At 42.8% G+C, this 25,566-nt stretch overlaps 1 protein-coding gene across 7 annotated transcripts in view; it reads right to left on the bottom strand.

The window, feature by feature from the left end:
* Positions 1-19,047: 19,047 nt before the first annotated feature.
* The window catches only part of Fkbp5 (FKBP prolyl isomerase 5), a 111,845-nt gene continuing 105,326 nt past the window's right edge, over positions 19,048-25,566 (bottom strand). For all 7 annotated transcript variants that reach the window (XM_046464444.2, XM_058585575.1, XM_046464448.2 and 4 more), the window contains 3 exons: positions 24,755-24,940; positions 22,478-22,717; positions 19,048-21,740 (listed from right to left, as the gene is read on the bottom strand). In XM_046464444.2, coding sequence (XP_046320400.1) covers positions 21,633-21,740; positions 22,478-22,717; positions 24,755-24,940 — 534 coding nt within the window. In that variant the 3' untranslated portion in view covers positions 19,048-21,632. The remainder of the gene's footprint in view (positions 21,741-22,477; positions 22,718-24,754; positions 24,941-25,566) is intronic.

The following is a 25,566-nucleotide window of genomic DNA, read 5'->3' as shown; positions in this document are numbered from 1 at the left end:
TCTGTGTCGCCCTGTGTCACCCTGCCAGCCCTCAGCTCACCAAGGCTCTGCTGCAGACACCAGGACTAATCTCATTACACCCTTCATCCCTGCTTACACAGGTTAGTACAAGAAGCCCACACTCCTTCTGCCTGCACCTAATCCCCATCTGGCCTCTCTCCTCCCCTCCCCCAACCCCTGACACCCCCATCAAACCCCAAGAGCTCAGGCATGGAAGGACCCTAGGACTTGTCTTTCTGGAACATGTTGGCTGTCCAGCTCTCCCAGGGACCCTACTTCCTTTACAGCTAGTTCAGGTGGTGGCTGTTATTTCTTCTTCCCTCCTCCTGCCACCAGACCAGGAGGTGGGGACTGTGCCTTCCTTGCTCCACCTCCAGAACACAACTTTCCCTCTTCTCCCCAAACTCCTGGTTTTGAATCTGTGCTACTTGACAAAATCGTCATTGCCGACACATGATGACCCCCTGGACGACTCTTCACCACTCCCTGAAGAGTTCAGCCCCGACTCCTGCCCTTCTCCCAACATCACTGCTGCCAAAATTCCCCATGTGCTCAGGGTCCACGGAGGTGCCCCTCCCATTCCCAGGTCCTCAGGCCCTTGACTTCTATCTACTGGTGGCCTTGCCTCCCCCTGACCTTGGGACTCTTCCTGTGGTCAGACCTGAGGATTTGCTGGGGCTCCTACAGGCCCCTCACCCTTGGGACTGCTCTGCTGGCTCACCCAAGATCCCAGCTGCAGGTGTCCTTTCCCACTGATGCCCCTCGTCATTTCTTGGTCCCCATTGCTCTGGGCATCGGCTTCACCCATTTTGTACCTTGGAGTTTTAACTATCTCCAGATTTCATCCAAATGGCCTTTCCGTTACTGTACTGGGTCACAGTCAAGGGCTCTTCTGCCAGGGCCAAGGGAGATGCTCCAGTTACCTCTTGCTCTATAGCTTGGTGGCATAAACAACCACCATTTTATTTGCTTGTGATTCTGTTATCCATTATTTGGCTTGGCCCAGTTGGGCAATGGCTCTGCTGGTCTTATGTCACTTATGTGATGGCATCAGCTGGTGCCATCGACTGGGGCTGGATGAATGGGGTGGTCTCTCATCCTGCGGTCAGCCCAGGCCTCCTTGCCTGCAGTTCTTGGGACATCAAGAGCCTGAGAATGGAAGCTGACGGCCCATGGGGCTCAGGCTCACAATACTCTTGGAGTCACTTCTGCCAAGTTCTGTGGGTCACAGCTTGTCTGTCACCAGGTCAACCTGGATTCAAGTCAGTAGAGAAGCAAGACCTCACTGACCTCACCTGTCGATGGCAGGGGCAGCAAGTCACAGTGCACAGGGACATGCAACGAGAGGGGAGGGTCGTGGCCATTTTCTCTTATCTTCCATCATCACAGTGTGTGAGCTTGTCCAGCTGAGAGAGGACCGAGAGGTTGGCTTGGCCAGTTGATTATAAGTTGAATCTAAGAATGGCCTGCATTCAGCCAAGTTGAGATGGCAGTCCTCCCCTGGGATAATGTAGAAGAAGGGATCCAAATGCGCAGGAAGAGAGAAACGTGAAGTGGATTTGTCACCTGCACATTCCCTGCTCGTGGTACACCCACACTCTAGCGTTAGGAGTATGTGAGCGGAGGGACAGCATTATTGTGCACCTGTGCTGCCAGGTGTAATGGGGGAGATGCTCACCATCGAGATGGGCTCCCATGTATTACAGGGAAGAAAGCTGGAGTCCTGAAGTGTCCACCTTAAGTCACGAGAGACATCAGGGGCCTTGGAAGAATGGTAATTGGAATATTTTGTCCTGCATGGATTTGATTGTGGCTAATTGACCATGATGTCCCTAGAATCGAATAGAAGGCAGCCCACCAAAATATTATGTGATCTATAGAATAGAAAAACTCCAGGTCTGGTGGCTAGAAACCTGACTTGGTTCTCACAATAATGGTCACAGACTCTTACCCAGCTTGGGGACCTAAGGCAGTTCATTTTTAAATTTTTTTTGAGAGAGAGAGAATTTTTTAATATTTATTTTTAGTTCTCGGCGGACACAACATCCTTGTTTGTATGTGGTGCTGAGGATTGAACCCGGGCCACACGCATGCCAGGCGAGCGCGCTACCGCTTGAGCCACATCCCCAGCCCTAAGGCAGTTCATAAAGCCCTTTGACTGAATTGTGGCCAAGGTTCCTTTGAGGCAGGATCTTGCAAAATTTCATAAGTAGGTACTAGAAACCTTCTCCAAAGCTTCCTCAAAGGTCCCTGCAGCTATTTACCTGTGCCCTGGGGGAAGAAACATTCTCAGATCTTCTGGAGATTATTAGATAATAACAAGAACTTTAGATTCCTTAGGCCCAAGCAAGTCAGAGGATGGGGGATGCTGGTCCATCTCAATTAACACAACATTCTAGAGCAACAGACTCATCATTATTGGGGTAGAGAGCTCTGCTGGGCTGATGGAGCCATTCTGCCCCAGAGCAGGGCTGGCCACACTATCGTCCTGGGGCCAAATTGGGCTTGCCAGCTGCTTTTTCTTTCTTTTACTTTTAACTTACTGAATGGGTATTATGTTATGGTCTACATATGTGGTGTCCCCCAAAAAACTCATATGTGAGGGCTGGGGATGTGGCTCAAGTGGTAGAGCGCTCACCTCACATACGTGAGGCACTGGGTTCGATCCTCAGCACCACATAAAAATAAATAGGTGAAATAAAGGCAAGCTGTCCATCTACAACTAAAAAATAAATATAAAAAAACTCATATGTGAGACAGTGCAAGAATATTCAGAGGTGAAATGATTAGATTATGAGAGCTGTAGCCTTATCGTGGATGAATCCTCTGATGTGAATTAACTGGGTGTTAACTATAGGCAGGTAGAGTGTGGCTAGAGGAAGTAGGTCCTGGGGGATGTGCCTTTGGGTGTATATTTGGTCCCTGGTGAGCAGAGCTCTCTCTTGGCTTCCTGGTTGCTGTGTCCTCAGCAGCTTTCCTCCACCATGTCCTTCCACCATCATGTTTTGCCTCACCTTGGGCCCAGAGCTATGGAGTGGGCCAACCATGAACTAAACTTCTGAAACCATAAGCCTAAATATTGGAAGATTTTTAACCACTGAGCCTCATCACCCATCCTTTTTTTTTTTTTTTCCACTTAGAGACAGGGTCTCACTGACTTGTGTAGGTCCTCACTAAGTTGCTGAGGTTAGCTTTGAACTTGCAATCCTCCTGCCTCAGCCTCCTATGCTGCTGGGATTACAGGCCTGCACCACCACAGCCAGCTGAGAGGAGATTTTAACAGTTTAGAGATGCAAACTAGAAAAGCCTTAGAATGTTGTAAGCAGAGCTTAAGGGGCAATTTTGGTGGGAGCTTAGAAGACCAAAATGCTGACAGGACTGCAGACAATAAAGACTGGGCTCAGAGGAACCCCAATGGACTAGAGGCCATTTGTGTTATACTCTGGCAAGGAAGTTTTCTCCATGCCCTGAGACTTTCTGTGAGGCTGAATTTAAAAGGTAATTTAATTAATCCAACAAGAAATTTCAAGACAGCATAGCATTCAAGTGGTGGCATGGATATTGCTGACAGTTTTTAGCCAAATTTAATGTCATAATCTGAAGGAGAAAACAGCAGAAAGATGTGAAAACTTACAATTTGGCCAGAAAAGTGCAAGTAAAACTGGGACTAAGAAGGTGTGGTTGCCTAAGAGATTATCAACACTAAAGAGGTGCCAAATACTTTCCCCAGAAACAAGAGGAAAGATGGCTTGGGTGCATATCAGGAATTGGCAAGACCACACCCATCTCAGGCTCAAGGATGTGAAATAAAAATTCCTTTGAAAGAGACCATGGGGCACGTTGCTTGCACAGGGGGACCTAGGAAGTTGTTTCATTGTGTTCAGCCACCCAGACACTCAGGGGCTGCTGCATTCTTGGTCCCAGGAGGATTAGCTACTTCTCGAGAGGGTGGCACACCTTGGCATCAGCCACATGGTGATGATTATGCAGGAATGCAGCGTGCTGGAGTTGGGGGGTCATGGAGGTTTCCACTAAGATTTCAAAGAAAGGCCTGGGAGGTAGGCAAGGCAAAGCAGGGTTCGAATCCCTGCAGGCTGCCCCTGAGAGGGTGATGCATGAAGATGTGAAAAGGGAGCCAGAGCTGCAGTGGAGACCCTCAAAATTAAGAGATGCCAGTAATGTGGGACACATGCTGAGGAAAGCTGGTGAAACTGAGCAGAGACAGGCCAAAGGTGAGGTCATGTGGGCTGCAACCAGCAATGCCATAGAGGTGGCGCTACACAACAACATGGTGCCGTGTGATCCGGATGCTAGACATGGAGCTACAGGATTTGTTTGCCCAGCTAGATTTCAGTCTTGTTTTGGTCTCATCCCTTACTTTTATGCCCCTATTTATTTCTCCTTTATTTTATTTTTTGAACCAGAGCTTGAACCAAGGGATGCTTAACCACTGAGCCATATCCCCAGCCCTTTTTATTTTTTATTTTGAGACAAGCTCTTGCTAAGTTGCTTAGGACCTTGCTAAGTTGCTGAGTCTGGCCTCCAACTTGCAATCCTCCTGCCTCAGCCTCCCAAGTCTCTGTGACTACACACATGTGCCACCAAGCCTGACTCCTATTTCTCCCTTTTGGAATGGATTTTTTTTTGCAAGGGGGAATACCAGGGATTGAACTCAGTGGCACTCCACCACTGAGCCACATCTCCAGTCCTGGAAAAAATAGTTTGTATTTTATTAGCTTTGAACTCATGATCCTCCTGCCTCAGCCCCCAGGGCCACTGGAATTACAGGCATGTGGCACTGCACCCGGCTGGAATGAAAATGTCTACTCTATGCCCTTCTATATTGGATATATGTAATTTGCTTTTGATCTTTACATGGGAAAAGAGCTAAGAATTTGCCTTGATTCTCCAAAGAGATTTGGACTTAATGTTTAAGACCATGGGGACTCTTGGAAAATAGACTAAATATATTTTGAATTGTGAGATTGGTATGAACCAATTTGGGGACCAGGGGAGGGATGTTATACTTTGCATGTGTGGTGTCCCCCAAAGCATATGTGAGACAATGCAAGAACATTCAGAGGTGAAGATTAGGTTATGAGAGCTGTAACCTAACAGCAGATTAATCCACTGATATGCATTAACTAAGTGCTAATTCTAGGTGGGTAGGGAGTGGCTAGAGGAGGTAGGTCACTGGGGGGTGTGCCTTTGGGGTATACATTTGTCTCTGGTGAGCAGAGCTGTTCTTTGTTGCCAGGTCCTGAGCTTCTTTCCTCCACATGCCCTTCCACCATGATGTTCTGCTCATCTTAGGCCAAAGCTCTGAAGTAGGCCAACCACGGACTGAACCTCTGAAATCAGGAGCCAAAATAAACTTTTTCTCCTCTATGTTGTTCTTGTCAGGTCTTTTGGTCGCAGTGACAAAAAATTCACTAAAACATTATATGCCCACAGTAGAACTCTCAAAAAATAAAAATGAATATGCAGTTGAAGGTAACTCCTTCTTCCCAACCCCTAGCTACCCAGCGCTCCTCCTCAGATGTACCCACTCTCAATGGATTCTTGTTTCCATCCAGAGATGCTGAGATTCTCTCCAGGGAGTGTGCTTATTGCCTTATTCAAGGTCATGAAGATTTCCTCCTATGAGTTTCTTCTAAATAACATAATAGTTTTAGTCCTCACATTTATGTCTCTGATCCATTTGGAGTCAATATCGTACATGATGTGAAATAGGCATCCATGTTTGTTCTTTTTGCCTGGGGACATCCAGTCATTCCAGCACCCTTTTTGGTAAAGATTATTCTTTTCCTCACTGAGAATGGTCTTGGGATTCTTATCAAGTTCAGTTGGCCACAGGTATATAGGTTTGTTTCTGGACTCTGTTCTATTTGATTGATATATCTATTCTTATATCAGCACCATAGTCAGGATTACTGTGGCTTTATAAGTTTTTTTTTTTTTGGACCAGGGATTTAGCTCTGGGGCACTCAACCACTGAGCCACATCCCCAGCCCTTTTTGATTTTATTTAGAGACAAGGTCTCACTGAGTTCCTTAGGTTCTGCCTAAGTTGCTGAGGCTGGCTTTGAACTCATGATCCTCCTTCCTCAGCCTCCTAAGCTGCTGGGATTACAGGGATGGGCCACCATGCTTGGTACTGCTGACCCTTTTTATTTTGAGACAGCCTTACCAAGTTGTCCAGGCTGGCCTCAGACTTGTAATCCTCCGGCCTCATCCTCCTCAGTCGCTGGGGATTAAGGCTTGCACCACTGTGCCCTGCCACTTTGTAAGTGTTGAAAGTAGAAGTTTGAGTTCTGCAACTTTGTTCTTCATTTTTCATGATTGTTTTGGCTATTCTGGGTCCTTGTGTTTTCACGTAAATTTTAGGATCAGTTTATTCATTTCTATACACAAAAAAAGCAGCTGATATTTTGATAGCCATCACATTGAATAGTAAACTAATTTGGAGAGTATTAATATTATTAATATTAACATTAACATGAATATTAATGTTAAGTAATATTATTAACATTGTTTTCTAGAAGGTGCCATTTATTTATTTCCATTTATTTAGGTTTTCTTTAATTTGCATGGATGACATTTTATAGTTTTCAGTGCACATTCTTATTCTTCTTTTGTTAAACCTGCCCCTATTTTATCCTTTCAATGCGAATGGAAGTTTTTTTCCTTAATTTTTCACTTCGAATTGTCCATTACTAGTGTGTAGAAATGCAATCGAATTTTTGTAGATTCATCTTTCCAGCAACTTTGCTGAACTTATTTATTAACCCTGTTGTTTGCTTGTTTTTGTGACGGATGGCTGGCTTTTGATAGGCACACGGCTTCTCATGGTATAGACTACCCTCCTAGCTTCCCTTGCAACTTAGTGTAACCAAAGGGTTAAGTTCTGGCCACTGAATGTGAACGGAAGCCATAGGACAACTCCGAGTTGTGCTGGCCCCATTCTCCTTTTCCCTCTCCTTTTTGACTGGAATAGAGTCAGCCGTCTTGACCTGTCTTGCCAAGACCTGCCATCTGTTTTTGTGGATAATTTTAGTGGGATATAGACAGACACATTCACTGACGTGCTATCTGTGGATGCTTTCACACTACGATGCTGAGTGCGGAGTAATTGCAACAGAGACCCTCTTAGGCCTGCACAGCCTGAAATATTCATCACTTGGCTTTTTACAGGAGAATATTTGCCGACTCCTAGCTCGGAGGACTTTTCTGCAGGAGCGTTTCATGATCCTGTCTTTCCTGGAATGGGTTTTACAGGGCCTGGTGTTTGAAGCATCACCATCTTAGGTTTTATCTGGTTAGCTTTTGTCCAAGGTTGGCGGCAGTAACAGCCCACCTTCGGCCATGGACTCTCTGGTCATGAAGAACAATCTAGGTTTTATTCAACTGACCTTGCTCTCCTCCTCCTGCAATTCATCTTTCTGAGCTAAAATTCTCTGTTTAGTTTTTTTTTTCTTTTCTTGTTTCCTCTGCAGCTCAGAGTTTCTGCTGTCTGCTCTCTTTGACTCATTCATTCTCTCTCTTTTCCAGTATTGGGGATGGAATCCAGGGGTGCTGTGTGAGTTGGATACAATAAAACACACGGAGATTAAGTGTTCCATCTGATGACTGACAGTCAGATAATCTGGGTAATCACTGCTCCAAACAAGGGAGAAAGCATTTCCATCTCATGATCTTTCCAGGTACTTCTCACCTCCACGCCCCAGAGGCAAGAGCTCCTGTGATGTCACCATCAGGTTACGCCCCTCCTCACTTCACGCCACCTGAATCACCCAGAATGGACCATTCTTCTGCCTGTTCTTTTCTACTCAGCAATGTTTTCTGAGGTGTGTACTTGACGCCTGTAGCAGATCATTCTTTGTAATTGCGGGTGGATGTGCCACAGCTTGGTTACCCGTCTCCTGTTAATGGACTTATTTTTCCCAAGTCAAATATATATACATACATATATAAATAATTCCCCAGGTCATATGTGTATAAAACATATATCATACCTATGTATATATGTATATAGTAAAACTTTTAAATGTGTGTGTATGTATATATATATATATTTTTTTTTTTAATTATTTTTTTTAACCAGAATTTTGTTCATGAGCCTTTTTGTTTGTATTTTGGTGCTGAAGAGTAAACCCAGGGGCACTCTACCACTGAGCTACATCCCCAGTCCTTTTTTTTGGGGGGTACCGGGATTCAATTCAGGGGCACTCGACCACTGAGCCGTGTCCCCAGCCCCACTTTGCATGTTCTTTAGAGACAGGGTCTCACTGAGTTGCCTAGAGCCTCACAGTTGCTGAGGCTGGCTTTGAACTCAGGATCCTCCTGCTTCAGCCTCCAGGCATTCATCACTGTGCCCAGGTCCCAGTCCTTTTTATTTTTATTTTTTATTGTAAGACAGGGTCTGGCCAAGTTGCCCAGGTTGACCTCACACTCGCCACCCTCCTGACCCTGCCCATGCACCCTTCCCAGTGAGATTTTTTTTTTCTTTTCCCCTTCCCTTTTTTTTCCCTCCTTCTTTCCTCTCCCTCCTTCTCTTTCAGATGTCAATCCTAGCTGTGCATTAGAATTGGGGAGTGGGCTGGGGTTGTGGCTCAGTGGTAGAACGCTTGCCTCGCATGTGTGAAGCTCTGGGTTTGATCCTCAGCACCACATAAAAATAAATTAATTAAATAAAGGTACCATGTCCATGTACAACTAAAAAAAAATAATAAGAATTGGGGAGCTTTCACACTCCCAGCTATTAGGCTAAGGCTACACCTCTGCCTCAGATGTAGACCTCTGGGGGGGGGGGCTGGCATCAGTGGTTTTTAAGGGTCCCCATGCTGCCAGCCTGTCCCCAGGCAGGCAAGCCAGAGCTCCCACAGGAAGTCTTCTGGAGTCGCAGGGAGGCTTCTGACGTTGTTCCCGTAGTAACTTAAGTCTGGTATTTTTTGTTCTCTTGGGTCCTCTGCCTACTTGGTTTTGTTTTATTAAGGACTTTCCCTTTTTCAAGTTTTATTAAATTGATTACACTTATCATCTTCTCATAAAGTACCGGTTTTCCACATCTTTCCATTCTTTCTTAATTCCCCCAAATCACATATGGATTTGATTCAAATCCTTCTGATTGAATTTCTTCAGAAGATTGAATTTCTTCCTTTGGTAGGTTGGTTTCTTCAAGATAAACCATAGCCACTTTGCTCTTCTGTTCATAAACTGACATCTTTTTTTTTTTTTTTAAAGATAATCCAAGAAGGAATTGGATTTTTTTTAAAGCGAGAGAGAGAGAGAGAGAGAGAGAGAAAGAGAGAATTTTTTTAATATTTATTTTTTAGTTTTCGGTGGACACAACATCTTTGTTTGTATGTGGTGCTGAGGATCGAACCCAGGCCGCACGCATGCCAGGCGGAGCGCGCTACCGCTTGAGCCACATCTCCAGCCCCATAAACTGACATCTTTTAGATAACTTATTTTATTATTTAGAAAAAGATTTCTGCACGGCCTGTTGTTCAGTCACATGAGAACTTCTCTTTCTGGGAAGGACAGGTCCCTGGAAGAAAATGGTAAACGTACCAACCCCCAGCAAGGTGTAATAATGCCAGGTTCCCAGGGTGCCCCAGGAAAGCCAGGGGTGCTGAGTCCAGAGTAGCTGTGTCACCCTTGGCTGTCAGGCCAGAGGCTCCTGGGTTCTCTCAGCTACCTTCTGAAGCACTGATGTCCCTTAGTGACAGGTGGGATCTCTCCATCCTTGTCCATCGAAGGTCTGCCTCCTCTAGTGGCCTCTTGTCATTTTCCTGCTGGATCATGACCCTTATGTCCTTATTCATGGTTGTCTTCAGTTTCTGTGTCTTCTGGGCTTTGTTGCTTGTTCCGGGTGGTTCTCAGGTTGGCCTATGAGAGTGTAGGTGTTGCTGTTTGTACCTGACCTGGAGGGTATGACTTTCAAGCAGATGTACCCATGTGAACTGTCACCTAAAGAACTGGAGTAGTAATACTAGTGTCAGAAAAATAGATTTTAAGATAAATATTTATTACTTAAGACAAAGAAGGGCATTTTATAATGATAAAAAGGATCAATACATCAGAAATAATTAAAAATATATACAAGTATATAAAAATTATAGGTCCAAAATATAGGAAACAAAAACTGACAGAATTGAAGGTAGAAATAGATAATTCAACAATAATAGTTGGAGACATCAAAGATCACATATTCAATGTTGGATAGAAAGATAGAAGATTGTGGCTGGGATTGTGACTCAGGGGTAGAGCACTCACCTAGCACGGGCAAGGCCCTGGGTTTGATTCTCAGCACAGCATAAAAACAAATAAATAAAATAAAGGTATTGTGTCCAACTACAACTAAAAAATAAATGTTAAAGAAAAAAAGAAAAGAAAAGACAGAAGATCAACGACAACAATAACAAAATAAACTTGAACAACACTATAAACCCACACCTCACCAGGCACAGTGGCACACGCCTGTAATCCCAGTGGCTTGGGAGGCTGAGGCATGAGGATTGGGAGTTCATAGCCAGCCTCAGCCACTTAGTGAGGCCCTAAGAAACTCAGCAAGACTCTGTCTCTAAATAAAATATAAAAAAGGGCTGGAGATGTGGCTCAGTGTTAAGTGTCCTTGGGTTCAATCCCCGACAAAAATAAATAAATAAACCCAGTAGACAAAACTCCACCCAAGGGCTGAGGTTGTGGCTCAGTGGTAGAGCACTTGCCTAGCATGTGTGAGGCACTGGGTTCAACTCACAGCACTGCACATAAATATATAAAATCAAGTCCATTGACAACTAAGAAATTTTTAAGAAGGCAAAAGTTTAAAAAACAAAAAACTCCACTAACAACAGCGTGCATGTATTCTTCTTAAGAGCACATGGAACATTTTCCAGTGTAGACCATATGTTAGACCATAAAACTCTGAAAATATTTAAAAGGGCTTATATCATGCAAATAATTGTACAAAATATGTTCTCCAACCACAATGGAATGAAATCAGAAATTAATAACAGAAGGGAGGAAATTTGGAAAGTTTACAAATATGTGGAAATTAAACAACACACTCCTAAATAACCCTATGGGTCAAAGAAGAAATCCCAGAGAAATTAGAAAATACTTTGAGATGAATGAAGGCAAAAATGCATAATCCCCCCAATGCAGGGTGGGGTGGGGGACAGTGCAGTGCTGAGAGGGGAGTTCCGGGTGCTGAGCGCCTGTGTTAAAGAAGAAGAAAAATCTCAAATCTACAACTTCAAGAAACTAAAGCCAAGGCAAGCGAAAGGAATGAAATAATAAAGATTAGAGTGGACATAAATAGAGAGTAGAAAATCAACAGCAAAACCCAAGGAAACCAAAATGTGCCTTTTGAAAGTCAACGAAGTTGATGATTCAAAACTCCTCCTCTCCCATCACAGGGTCTGGTTTCTGGAATATGGTTTCCCAATAAACCACCCCAAAACTTAGTGGCTTGACACAGCAGGTAGCCACTTATTTGCTCAAAATTCTATATTTTACGCAGGGCTCAGTGAGCTATAACTCAACTCTGCCCCACCTGGTGGCGCCTGGGATTTAGACATGGAAACTGCTCCAAGAAGGGAATGGATGTGGCTGGGAATGTGGCTCCGTGGTAGAGACCTGGCCTCGCAGGTGCGTGGCCTGGGTTCAATCCCCAGCCCGGCAATAAGGACATCAGAAAAGAAAGGAACGAAAGAACTCCCACCCTTGAATAGGATGAGCAGTTAAAATAAAGGAACTCATATATCCATTTGAATCTAAAAAATGAAAATGTTAAATTACAAAAGCATGTAACAAAATCTCTCCTTTCAGTGGTTCTGGACAGTGACGGTGGAGGCTGACTCTGGTCCTATGGCCTCTGCCACCTGGAAGCTCTTTTCACAACTGCTCCTGCCTTGGGCAGCTCCTGCTTCTGGGCAATGCCAAGTTAGGGGGAGAAGATCTGGTTGGCAGAGCTGAGGTCACGTGCCTGTCCCCAGTGGGAAGGGCAGGTGGGAAACTCTGTGGTAGAATGGGGCTCTATAGGCGCAGTGGCGCATACCTGTGATCCTAGCGGCTCAGGAGGCTGAGGCAGGAGGATGCTGAGTTCGAAGCCAGCCTCAGCAATTTAGCAAGACTTTAAGCAACTCAGCAAGACTCTCCTGCTAAATAAAATATAAAAAAGAGCTGGTTAAGCATCCCTGATTCAATCCCCAATACAAAAAAAAAAAAAAAGGTGGGCGGGACTCTAGACATTGAGCAAAGGAATGGCAAATGGCTACATAGCTATCATTTTTGTAAAACTTAAAAATACCCAAAGCAATAGATAGTTGTGGTTAAATATCCAGGTAGTAAAAGCACAAAATCATTCATGAGTATGATACCCACTAATTCCAGGAAAGTGGGTACCTCTGAGGAGGGAGGGTAGAGGAGACTTGGACTTCAGCTGTATTTGTAACATTTTTTTTTTTTAATTGAAACCTCTGAAGCAAAAATGGCAAACACGTTAACACCTGCTTGTGCTCGCTGGTGGGCACATGAGTATCATTATTTTCTAAGCTACTCTCTTCCTATATCTGCGTATTAGAACCGTTTCCCAATTTCAGAGGAAGTGGAGGAGGAGGAGGAGAAAAAGAAGAAAACCACTTCAACAAATCAAAAGTATGTGCCAGGTAATTCAGGTCTCTGCAGGTGTTGCCTTAAATAACTATTGAAATGTAACTCAATCCCATGCCTGCAAAGGGAAATGGAGAGCTTTGCTTGCTAGCACCACTTCTCTTTCCAACCTTTTCCAATCGTGTACAGTCTCTGTCTCCATCAACTGAAGAGTTGGCAAGAGCCTTCGGCTGAAATTGCGTCTGAGTAACACTTGGCTTGGTGTTGCTTCCTGGGAAGAGGTGATTCATTTCATTACTGAAATCCTAAGCCCCTTAATATGCCTCCCAAGAAGTTATCTGGCTCGGAAAATCAGAGAAAAAAACGGGAGAACACGAAACTCAGAAAAGTGGGAAAGATTTTGTCTGTCAGAAGGTTTTGTTCAGACATTGACTCACTCACTGTGGACAATAGAAGTGAATTAGTGAGTCTATTTCTCTCTATTTTAATAACAGGAAATCAGTTTCTCCCTGTCCACTCCCATCCTATAAATGTTTAGTAAATATTTAAAAAGGTCGGGTGTGAAGGGCTACCAAACTATCAATCTATCAGGTGTATTGCATGTCTCAGTTTGATTCTGAGCATGCTTTCTGGGATACAATGTAAGTTGAAAAAATCCTAGCTATTATTACTCAGTGACAAAAAGAAGAAGATGGGTAAAGGACTTGAATTGACATTTCTCCAGAAATGATACACAGTTAACAAGCATTTTAAAAAGACATTTCTCCAGAAATGATACACAGTTAACAAGCATTTTAAAAAGATGCCCAATAGCCCCACATGGTGGCGCACATGTGTAATCCCAGAGGCTCAGGAGGCTGAGGCAGGAGGATCTCTGCCTGCCTCAGCAAAAGCAAGGGGCTAAGCAACTCAGTGAGACCCTGTCTAGAAATAAAATACAAAAATGGACTTGGAAGGGAGAGAGAAGGGAAATTGCATGGAAATGGAAGGAGACCCTCAGAGTTATACAAAAGTACATACCATAGGAAGTGAGGGGAAAGGGAAAAATAATACAAGGGGGACAAATGAATGCCAGTAGAGGGGGCAGAGAGAGAAAAGGGGAGGGGAGGGGGGATAGTAGAGGATAGGAAAGGCAGCAGAACACAACAGACACTAGTATGGCAATATGTAAATCAATGGATGTGTAACTGATGTAATTCTGCAATCTGTATATGGGGTAAAAATGGGAGCTCATAACCCACTTGAATCAAAGTGTGAAATATGATATATCAAGAACTATGTAATGTTTTGAACAGCCAACAATAAAAAATTAAAAAAAAAATGGACTTGGGATATAGCTCAGTGGTCGAGTGCCCCTGAGTTCAATCCCTGGTAAAAAAAAAATATTTATATATATATATATATATTCTACTGTTATTTTATAGGTGAGGAAACTGAAGTTCAAGAGGAAGTGATTTGACCAAAACCACTTCCTATAAACAGAGTTGGACTTGATCTAGTGCTCATGACAAACATCAGAGGCTTTTGGAGACCTCTCAGGAACCCCTGGAGGACCTTCTGAGGGCCCCATTTTGGAGATGGCACCAGAAAGTCACACTACAGAAACGTGGAGTTCTGACTTTGGCAAGTCTGCTCTTGACCATCTCTAGCCAACTCAGGTTGTCCCACAGTAACTTGGTTCAGAGGCTCAGACTCCCAGCCTGAAAGTGGCAGTTTGTTGACCTATTCTCAAGATTGATAACTGAAAGGTGCCAACCGGTGCAGTCTTATTACCACCTGCCCCTTGTCAACAAGATACAGCTGGGTTCAGAGAGAGCTCAGAAACCCAGCATGACTGTGTGTCTCCACACTTGTGTGTGTGTGTGTGTGTGTGTGTGTGTCAGAGAGAGAGGGAGAGAGAGAGAGAGAGAGAGAGAGAGAGAGAGAGAGAGAGAGAGAGAGAGAGAGAGAGAAAGGGGGGAGGGAGAGGTACGGGAGAGAACACTGACTAGCCCACTCAGCTGTTTTTTACTGCAGGTGGGAGAGTAAATAGTCAGGAAGTGACACTTTTCTAAGGGAGGTTGTTCTAATTAAGACATGAAAAACATTTCCTTGAAACTTCCCAGTGACCCTGTGATCAACAGCATTGGGCGTGATGTACCTGCTATTTGCTTTGTAATTAAAGGAAATGGTGTTTTCAGTGGGCATCCACTGGCCAGATAAGTGAAAAATGGACTTGAGGGAGTGGCTCCCTGTGCCCCAGACTTCTGCTTGGGTTGCCTTGGAAGAGTAGGCTCTGTTCCAAGGACATTAAGATTTTGCAACTAGGAGAAACCACCCAGGCTGGGTCCGGGTAAGAGGCTCGAGATAGGGCTGGGAGTATTTCACATCAGGGCACCTTCTGCAGCCCAGATGCCAGGAGGGGAGTATGGAGTGGGAGGTGTCACGGGGGCTGGCACAGCACAGCCCATCTGGAGTGAGCTGTGGGTGGATTCTGGCTGCAGTAAGACTGAATGAGCAGGAAAGCTGGAGAGGCTGAAGTGAGTTTCTTGCTCTGGTCCCTAATTTTGTAGGTATCACTAGCAGATGGCAGATGCTCCAGGGCACAGCCCTCTGCACACCTCATTGTTTACTATTTGTGATCTCAAGCACAAGAGGCCCTAGCCTTAACCTCCTAAAACAGTGCCTAGTTCACAACAGATGGGCTATAACATGTTTGGGGACTAGCTGGCTAGGTTGCTGAGACCAAGGAAAACACCCAGAGACTGTGAGCAAAACATGAACTTTATTGAAAAAATGCTTACGGGGAAGGTCCAGTGGCAACAACTCCACCCCTCACGATGCCACACCTCTCCTGGCAGCTGGATGACTGGCACCTTCCTCCCTACAAAGTCCTCAGTTCTGCTCCAGTTACCGTGGGGAGAAGGACTTATAAGTTAGGCTACAGAAGCAGTGACATTAGGTCCCTTTGTCTCACTGTATGACAACATCCCAAGGAACTTGGTGTGCATGCAAAGCAGCTTTCTAGAGATAACACGAACTTGCCCTAATTCCCATCATGCATGAGAGAGCCTGTGTCCTTTGAGATAATATTTATCTGGACATTCTGGCCCAGACTTGCTCTCACTGTTCCCTTAGCTTGGCTAGGTTCTCAAAAACAGAGGAGCGTTTCAGGGACATGATAAACACCATGTGAAATACTGTCCTCCTTTTCTCCAAAGATGACACAACTCTCCACTTCATATTTGACCTGCTTAGTCTTATAAACTGTTATCAGTTGTGCCTGGAAATAGATTTAAGATCCATGTAGCCCGAAGACCATGGGCACATTTTGTAGTTACGGTTCTCCCAAAGTCAAGTTGCTATGGGTATATTACTTGGAAAGGAATTCAAGACACAAAATCAGGCTGCAGGGACAACTAGAATATGCTGTGATTCTGACCTCCACATCTCAAGAAAAGTGATAGTAATGAAGGGCCACTGAAAGACAAGAGGCTACCTTATAAGGACAGGAAGCCAAGTCACTGAGTATCTACTAGATTAGGATGGTGAGGGGGTGAGTTGGGTGCTGGGGATGGCGATGAGTGAAGCAATGAATGAATTCCTGGATCCCTCAGGGAGGTGAGTCACATTTTATTAACTACATGCACAGGCTAGTGTCTTCTTTGGGAAGACATTGGTACCTACAGAGGTATACATGTAGGCTTAACTTTTTAGACTGAAAACCAAAAAATCAGAAGTCCTCAGGGTGAAAACATGGTTGTGAGCAGATAATACAAGATCATCAAATCAGTTGGCAAGATTAAAAATAAATAAATAAAATAAATCTATCATGTTCATCTACAACTAAAAAAAAAATCCAAAACTTGATTTTTTTTTTTTTTTAAAGACAGAGTCTTGCTATATTGCCCAGGCTGGCCTCAAACTTGTGATCTTCCTGCCTCAGCTTCCCAAGTAGCTGGGATTACAGGTGTGCACCATGCTTGGCTATGGGAAATAACAAGGAGTTATCTTAGGAAAACACAGACTCAGGCCAGAAATATTTAATGCCTCAAGGAAAGCTTAGATGATTGGTACATTTGTAATGTAGAAACTTGGCTAAGTTGGAAAGACATGCCCCAGAATTCCTTCCCCGCAGAGTTAATGTTAGGATAACTCATGCCCTTGTGTGAGATTCAGAAACTGTGAAATGACACAGCAGCCACATTCTTAATATTTGGAAGGTCATTGGAAAGAGGATTTAAATGCCTGGCACACAGGAGACATCAGTAAGTGGCAGTTATGACCAGTTTGTATGTGGCCACCTGGTGGCTTTTCTTATCAAAGAGCTGGCTGGGAGGTCCTGGTAGGGGCGTGCTGCTTGCTACCCATATACCCTTGACTGAAGAAGGTTCTTCCTCTATCAGGGAAGGTCATTCTCATTGACCAAGTGCACATCTTTGGGAGGGATACACATGGAGCAGTGAGGAAGGGGACACCTGCTTAGCCAGCCAGATCAGCCAAACCAACCCTGGGGATCAATTGGTGACAGATATTGCTGTCATGTCACCCTCACGTCCCTATGCACTTTTCTTAGCAAATGACCTGCCATACTCTGGTCATCACTAAGTGGCACAGTACAGACCGCTTAAGTTCTTACTACTCACCACCATGCCCGGCTCCTAAGACTCTTTTTCCCAGAGAAATCTCTTATTACTTGCCCTTGAATTTAAGAAAAAGTGAGTTCCCTCCAAGCATGAACATTTAACTGCCTGCTTAAAATTCGAAGAGAGCAGAGGAAAACTTTGTCTCTTTTTACAAGCACCCACACACCCATGTTCTGTAACTCAATACAGGTCCTGCTCTAAAGAAGCAGGGAAGATGTCTCTTCTTAACACATAGCTGAGTTTCTCACTTCAGCTTTATTCCAAAGTAGAATGGGGCTTCTGGCTTTGCTTCACTCCATGTCCACCAAATGCCTGTGAATTCTGAGAGTGCCATAGACATATAAAGGACAGGTGATCTGACTGTGGGCTGCTTGCATCACTACTTCAGGTCCCAGGTCAACCTCCCTTTTCTTGGGTAGAGGGGTTCTACCACTGAGCTACATCCCCAGCCCTCCATGTTTTATTCTGAAATAAAATAAAGGGTCTTGCTAAGTTCCCGAGGCTGGCCTCGAATTTGTGATCCTCCTGCTGCAGTTTCCTGAGTCACTGGGATTACAGAAGCGCATCACTGTGCTGTGTCTGGCCTACCCTTTCTTGATTCTCCAGGGTTCCCTCATTCCAAGACAAATACTCTCTGTACCATGGGCTATGCTCAAGTTGTCCCGTTGGCAGTTACCTGCAATAGGATGCTATCAAAGATCTTTTTAGGAACTATATTCTGTGATGTCCCTTTCTTGCAAAATATTATTAAGGTTACACATATAGGTTATCAGCAATTCTAGACTGACAGAGAAACTGTGCAAATAGCTGTGTCCACATTGTTTCTCTTCTCTTTATTTTTGGTACCATGGATCAAACTCAGGGGTGCTTAACCCCTGAGCCACATCCCTGTCCCTTTTTAAAATTTTGAATGGGGTCTTACTAAGTTACCTATGGCCTCACTAAATTGCCAAGGTTGGCCTTGGACTTAAAATCCTCCTGCCTCAGCCTCCGGAGCTAATCTGCTGGGATTACAAGTGTGCACCATCATGCCTGGCTCTTTATATCTTTCTTCCACTTCCCACAGAAGTCTATCAGACCTGCAAGGATAAAAAACATGAAGGGAAGCTCTGTGGGCCTCCTGAGCCTTTTCAAGTCATTAGAAAATGTCCTTTTGTGTACACTCTAGGCAGTCATTGCTATTCAGATGCCTAAGTGGCCAGTTGATGGAAAAATATACAGGTAGTTTGGGGGATTCTGAGTTTCAGGATATTGACTAATAGTTCAATTTCAATGCATTCTGTCACCAATGTTGGTGACAATCTTAAGAAAATACAGGGTCTAATAATGTACCACCCTAAAAGGGAGTTCAAAGTACTAAGGTGGCCAAGAAACTTTGGTCAAAACTCTTCACTTACTCCTCATGCTTTGGAGGTTGTGTACAGGCTGCTTTTGAATAACTTCGGTCACAAATTTAGAGAGGAAACTTGCTCTGGCTCATGCTGAAGATCTTAGTATGGATTATTTGCATAGGAAAAAAACCATGCAGATAAAGGAAATTATTTCACTATCAAATAATTTGACATCAACTGGGAGGAGCATAATACAAATCTGGAGATAAGGCAAATAATAAAGAGAATAAAGGGAGCCTGGAACCTACGTTGGCCTTGAAGTTCCTACTGCTACCCCAGCACCATACCACCTTCTGCAGGAGTACACCACCATCTCTTTAGGCCTTCAGAGTATGTAAGGATGAGTACCCAACACAATTTGCTACTTGAGAAAGGAAAAACATGCTCAACAGAGACCACCCTAGACATGCTTACTTATGTTTCACATATTTATTAAAGGTCACAATTAAATTTCATTTTCCAAATGGAACCTACTGTAAAAATCAGTTAAAAGGTGGAATAGCCAATAGTTAATGGGAAAAAAAAACTGTTATTTTTCCAATTACTTGGTTCATTTTAACAAGGATGCATCATTTCACTGCCTTCAGTCCAATGTTATTTCAGGTGAGAGGACACAGCAATATTGTCTCTGAAGTCTTGTTTCTTCAAGTTGGCCCCCACCATAGTTTTCCAACCAGAGTATTCCCTGAAGACTAAGTAAAACTAAGAACAATGGGAAATATTTTTAAAAATTTACTTAAGGAACACAAAAGTTCATCTAAGTAATTTTTTTAATACTTTTATTTTATTTATTGTATGTGGTGCTGAGAATCGAACCCAGGGCCTTGCATGTGCTAGGCAAGCACTCTACCACTGAGCCACAACCCCAGCCCTCTAAGTAATTTTTTAAAAAGCCAGTTTTAAAAATTCATCCTATGCTGCCTCACCATTCCAGATACAGTCTGAAAGGTGATTGATTCCAAGACATCTTCTGGTTTCTACACACTTTAAGGTTACTGAGTTTGATACAAGAATATGTGAAGTCTCACACAGCCCCTTGTCATCTGATTGGAACTATCTGTGCCCCACCTCTCTCTCCACACACTGGCCAGTTCCCCTGCTGGCCCACAGCACAATGGGGACACAGCTGGCTGGGGTCATCTAGTTTTGGAGTAGTTTTCTTATTTGTTACCTATAAAAAGCTAGGCTCAAATTTTAGTCTTGGCCTCACTAATTTCATGCTCTAGTCAACAGAGCTACAAATATTAAGCAGTTAAGCAAATATACAAAATTGACTTTTGCTTTTCATATTTCCTAGGTAAGACTGGGGCCTTTAAAAGAAATATTACATAAAAAAAGACAAAAGCCTAAATGAGGAATTAGAGGGGTTTTACTTACTATTAAAGGCAAAACTTCACAATTTATTTCTATTTGTTTCACGGAAAATAAAAGGAAATGACCTGATTTTTTAGGTCTTAAGGTCCTAACCTAATAATGAAAGTGTTAAAACCGGCATAAAAAGAATAACTAATTCAAAATGTAACTAACAGCTTTAGGATTTAAGGAAATGAGATGTTCTAGATTTAGGTTGAAATGAGATGTTCTATTCTTTAGGTTGCCAAATGCATTCCCATGAGTGTTTCTTTGTTTATTTACCCAAAAGAACTAAAATCCTACTACATGTATATATTTGTCTTAAGACTTGCTCTAATTTAATGCCCAAGTACTGGAGATTTAGGCTAGATGTACCTCTTAGTGGGAAGCTGTTCAACTCTTTTACAGCTTACACCAGAAGGAAGAAGCTACCAGTGCAGGAGGATAGAAGCATCTGCCTGGTGAACCTGCCAGTAAAACCCTTAATGTAGAAGAGCAACAACTACTTATTTTTTTCAACCCCATAATTTTTTTTTTTTTTAAGAATTAAGGTACTAAGTAGTAAAAAGTCAACTTTTTTTTTTTCATGATAGAGGAGTGTACAGTTTCATAAGCCAGTATACATATGTTTATGAGCAATTAAAAAAAAAAGACAAAAAAGCTGCATTATACTGAATGGATATGTAAATAAATCCACTCCAGGTCAAGCTATTACAAGTCTTAAATTCTTAATGGCAAGGCTTTGAAAGGGAACAGAAGCTGAATGTTAGTAATGCTGCAGGAAGTAAGGTATACTAACAATGTTTCCTCAAAGGAATGGGGAGGGAAAATAAAGCACAATTTTGATGGCTCTTTTCACATTTCAGCATCTCAAAAACTTCATCCAAAACAGGGAAAGCAAATCCAGAAGCTCTGTCTGCTCGTTACCATTGATGAAGGGTGTTGTGGGAATGAATGACAAAATGACTTGCCCAGGGCAGGAAGGGTGTGGCAGAAAGCCACACTCACATGAGGCTGGCAGAGGAAGGAGCTTGGGAAGCTGCAAAGTCAGCAAAGCTCATGGCCTCCCAGGTTCTTGCTCTCAAGTATGTGATGCTGCTCTAGAACTGAAGGGTTCCAGACCTCTTGCCTTTGGGTTCTGTTGGTTACAAATGCAATAGGTTGTATTTGCAGCACTTTAGTCATTTAAAAAACAAAACCAGCTCACCCTCCTTCCCTCGACCTACCCACCTATAGGAAAGGAGAAATTGATTAAGCATATTTAAAAAAGGTTTCTGCAGTGCTATTAAAATTCAAATGTAAAATCTAACAGCCCAAAATCATTAGGATTATCTTCAGGGACCCTGTGATGGATATGAAGGTTGACAAACTGAAACAAGATGGACTCAGCTGTTGGCTCAATCTCTTGGCGACAACAGCCTTTCTGTTCTGTTCTACCTGGAGTGGTCCCACGCCACCCACTCAATGACCCACTGGGCAGCAGCAGGGTGGTTGTTTTGGGGAAGCTACTGGTTTTGCCATTTGCTTCCAGAATCACATAGACTATAACAAACTTTACACTAAACACTGTTTAGTCCTGAGCTGGGTAAAAGCCCAATGAGGAGGGGCCGAGTTCATTAGGACTCTCTTCCCTCCTTGGCGTGGCGTCATACATGGCCTTCAGTTTTCTCTTCTTCCATTGCTTGATTTTCTGTTCCTTTTTCATTGGTGACGCCCTCTAAAGTCTTCTTGTTTATTGCTTTACTGGCCTCTTCCTGAGGAAGAAGTAAGAAATCATGAGGGTTAGAGAATAAAGAAATGTAAATTTCTGGCTCCTCTGGACTGCTTACCAGGTCCACAGTAAGAGTGTATTATAATGACTTTATTTAGTTGCCCAGTTGAGTAAGTCAGGGTTCTGCTACCAACAGCTGGAGTAGGAGCTTTCCCTTTTCTTTCACTGAGTAGGCTGCTGCAGGTGGCAGTTCTTGATAATTTAGTTCATGTGGTGGTGGTGGGGTTGGGGAGTGGAAGATGAAATTAAGACCAGAGAATGACTATGGTATAGGGGAGGCAAACCTCTTTCCCAACAGATCTTTCCTAGCACATTTGCCAGGTTACTGCCAAGGTAAAAGGCATAATGGTGGGGTTACTATAATACCCATTTCCTGTGAACAATGGAAGTCTCAGCAAGGAAGTGTTACTTGGGGGAAAAAAAAAACCTGATGGTTTTTAGTATGTCTCAAGGGAATTTATTTTCCTCATTTCTTGCATGAAATGAGGGTATGGATATGCCAGGAACCTCACAATCATTGCCTTTGGTGAGTGGAATAGTCCTCCTTGCCTCTGGATACAAACCCAGCCTCAGATCAGAATGGAAGTAATTTCTCCTCTCCGTGTGCTTCCCAGGTTGTCTATCTGAACCTGTCCCTTACACTTAAGCTTCTTAGAAGAAAATCCAAAGGGGCAAGGTCAGTTCTTGATATACTTGAAGGCAAGTGGGTTCTGCACACACCTTTGCATCCTGCTCTGCAAACTTCTTGAACATGTTGGCGTATATCCTACGGTCCCGCTCGTTGTGCTCCTTTGCTTTTTTCTGACACATGGAGATCTGCTGTCTTGCAGCCTTGTTCTGGGGATTTACTTCCAACACTTTCTCAAAGTCACCCTTTGCTGACTCAAACTCATTCATAAGCAGCTGGGCTTCACCCCTCCTGTATAAGCCTTTCTCATTGGTACTGTCAAGTCCAAGGGCCTAGAAACAGATGGTCTATATTTTAGAATGGATGAATGTAACCCTTCTTACTTGTGGGGATTTTAAGAAGAAGAAATTCAATAAATAGCTTACTAAAACCCTCTGATCAAGGGAAATGGAAACTGAAAAAATGGAGCTCAAGACAATTATAGAATGATCAAATTAATATACTACTCAAATTAATTTCTGTATTTAATGTAATTTCTAGAATTATCCCAAGGACATTTGGGAGGAGGCCCTGGAAAAGTTAATTTTAAGGTCATTAGAATATATGAATGTCCAAGAAGGGCTGAAAAACTTTTGGGGAAAAAAGAAAAAGAAAATAAAAACGACTTATCGGACAAGCAGAAAGGATATACTATAAAACTACTGAAATTAAAAATTTGGGCCAGGCCATGCTGGGCACAGTGGCACATGCCTGTAATCCCAGCAGCTTGGGAGGCTGAGGCACTAAGCAATTTAGTGAGACTCTGTCTCTAAATAAAATAAAAAATAGGGCTGGAGATGTGGCCCAGTGGTTGAGTGCCCCGAGTTCAATCCCCAGTACCAAAAAAAAAAAAAAAAAAAAGTTTGGTTGTTAGTACATGGACAAAGTGTTCAGTGAAACATAACAAAGCATTTAAAAACAGATTCATTTAAAAAATGATATACATCAATGAGGAAAGGATTAACTTTACAATGAGTGGGGGTGGGACAGTGGCCACCTACACAGAAAAGAATTAAATACTTACCTTACATCATGAACCCCAAAATTAATCCCAGAACAATTATACTTACATACAAAAAACCCACATAAAAATGAGCTACTTTTATAATGTTAAGGTGGGGAAGACTATCTCACTAGAAAGGAAATGACAGATTTGATTATGTAAGTATTAAAACTTTATAAAACTATAATCAACAAAATTATAAGACAAGAGAGAACAAAGGGTTAACAGTGTTACTCAGTGATACTACTCAATTGCTTCAATCAAGATTGCTTCAGAAGGGCTGGGATGTGGCTTAAGTGGTAACTCGCACACCTGGCATGCGCGGGGCCCTGGGTTCGATCCTCAGCACCACATAAAAAAATAAAATGTTGGGGCTAGGGATGTGGCTCAAGCAGTAGAGCGCTTGCCTGGCATGGGTGTGGCCTGGGTTTGATCCTCAGCACCACATACAAACAAAGATGTTGGGTCCGCCGAAAACTAAAATGTAAATAAAATATTAAAAAAAAAAAAAAAAAAGATTGCTTCAGAAAATCTAGTCAAAAGACATGAATGGTGGGCTGGGGTTGTGGCTCAGCGGTAGAGCGCTCACCTAGCGTGTGTAAGACCCTGGGTTTGATCCTCAGTACCACATAAAAAAAACAAATAAAATTAAAGGTATTGACAACTACAAAAAAAAAGACATGAATGGGCAACTCCCAGAAGAAATACAAATGGCCAATAAATAAAATTTTTGTTGCCACTAATATTGACAAAAAACAATATGCAAAGAGAAGCTGTATAATTTATAATATCAAAAACCTGGAAATCTTCCAAAGGGGATTGGTTAAATAAACTATGATGGACATACAACATATCTTTAAAAGATCCATTTTTGATATTAAAAATAATAAGGGAGAGCTCTATGATGGACTAACTAAATATAGAAAGATGTTTTTGTTTCATAAAACTATGTCTCAATCTGAAGTATGTCATGCTAAGTGAAATAAGCCAATCCCCAAACACTAAAGGTTCAAATCTTCTCTTTGATATGCAGATGCTAACTCACAATAAGGGGGGGGGGTAGAGAATGATAAATAGTTAGAATAATAGAATAATAGATAATAATAATAATAATTAGAATAATAGTTTGGATTAGACAAAGGAGAATGAAGGGAAGGGAGGGGGAATGGGAATAGGAAAGATAGTAGAACAAATCAGGTATTGCTATCCTATGTGCATACATAATTATATGACCAATGTTATTCTACATCTTCTTTCAGAAGACCATGTACGGATACAGAGAAGAAGAACTGGACTATCTGAAGTCCATCTCACAGAGACACCTTACCTTGTCACAGCACTCCACAGCTTTGGTGTATTCTCTAAGTTTCAGGTAGCACATAGCCAAGTTCAGAAATGCAGCGAGCAGAAATGACTCAGAAGCTTTCGATTCCTTTTCTGATAGACCATATTCCATCTCTAACCAGGATACTATCTTTCCATACTGAATCACTGCTTGCATGTACTTGCCTCCCTAAGAGAAAAAAGCAAGTGATTACTTGTATTTCATTCTGGAGAGGATACAAAGGAGGTGTGAGCACAATCCTGCCTCAGAGAGCCAAACCCTCGCAGCAGAACCACTTACACCTGAACCCTGGTCTGGATCCTTTCTTTTCTTAGGTAAGTGCCCACTCCTGTGGAAGCCCAGCAACCTTCAAGGTGGCCCAGACACGGCACTAGCACGATGCAGTGCTGTTTTCCTGGTATTTGATACATCCTGTCAGAAGATGGCATCCCAGTTTCTGGGTTATATTTTTTGGAGCTAATATTCATCAGTCTTTCAAAGGACAGTGAGCGGTTTAGTTTACTGAAAAGGAAATTACTTTTCCATTTTCTCCTGACATTTTGCAGTGCATAGTAAATACTGCAATATGGTAAGTACTGGTCCAAACACAGCAAATCTAAGCTACCCAAACCAGACATTATTGCAAATACTCAATGCTGTCACCTGTAGTGCCAAAGCAGTTCTTTTTTTTTTTTTTAACAATAAAAATCTTTATTTAGGTTTGGTCAGTACAGGTAAGATATACTGGAGTCACAGAGCAATATTGCATTAACAGGATACAACAGTTCATAAAAATTGAGTTAACTATGCACACA

The sequence above is a fragment of the Marmota monax genome, unplaced genomic scaffold, assembly GCF_021218885.2.
Source record: "Marmota monax isolate L192 unplaced genomic scaffold, Marmota_monax_Labrador192_F-V1.1 WCK01_AAM20220418_F8-fsc00211, whole genome shotgun sequence".
Classification (NCBI taxonomy): domain Eukaryota; kingdom Metazoa; phylum Chordata; class Mammalia; order Rodentia; family Sciuridae; genus Marmota; species Marmota monax.
This window is presented reverse-complemented; position numbering and strand designations above follow the sequence as displayed.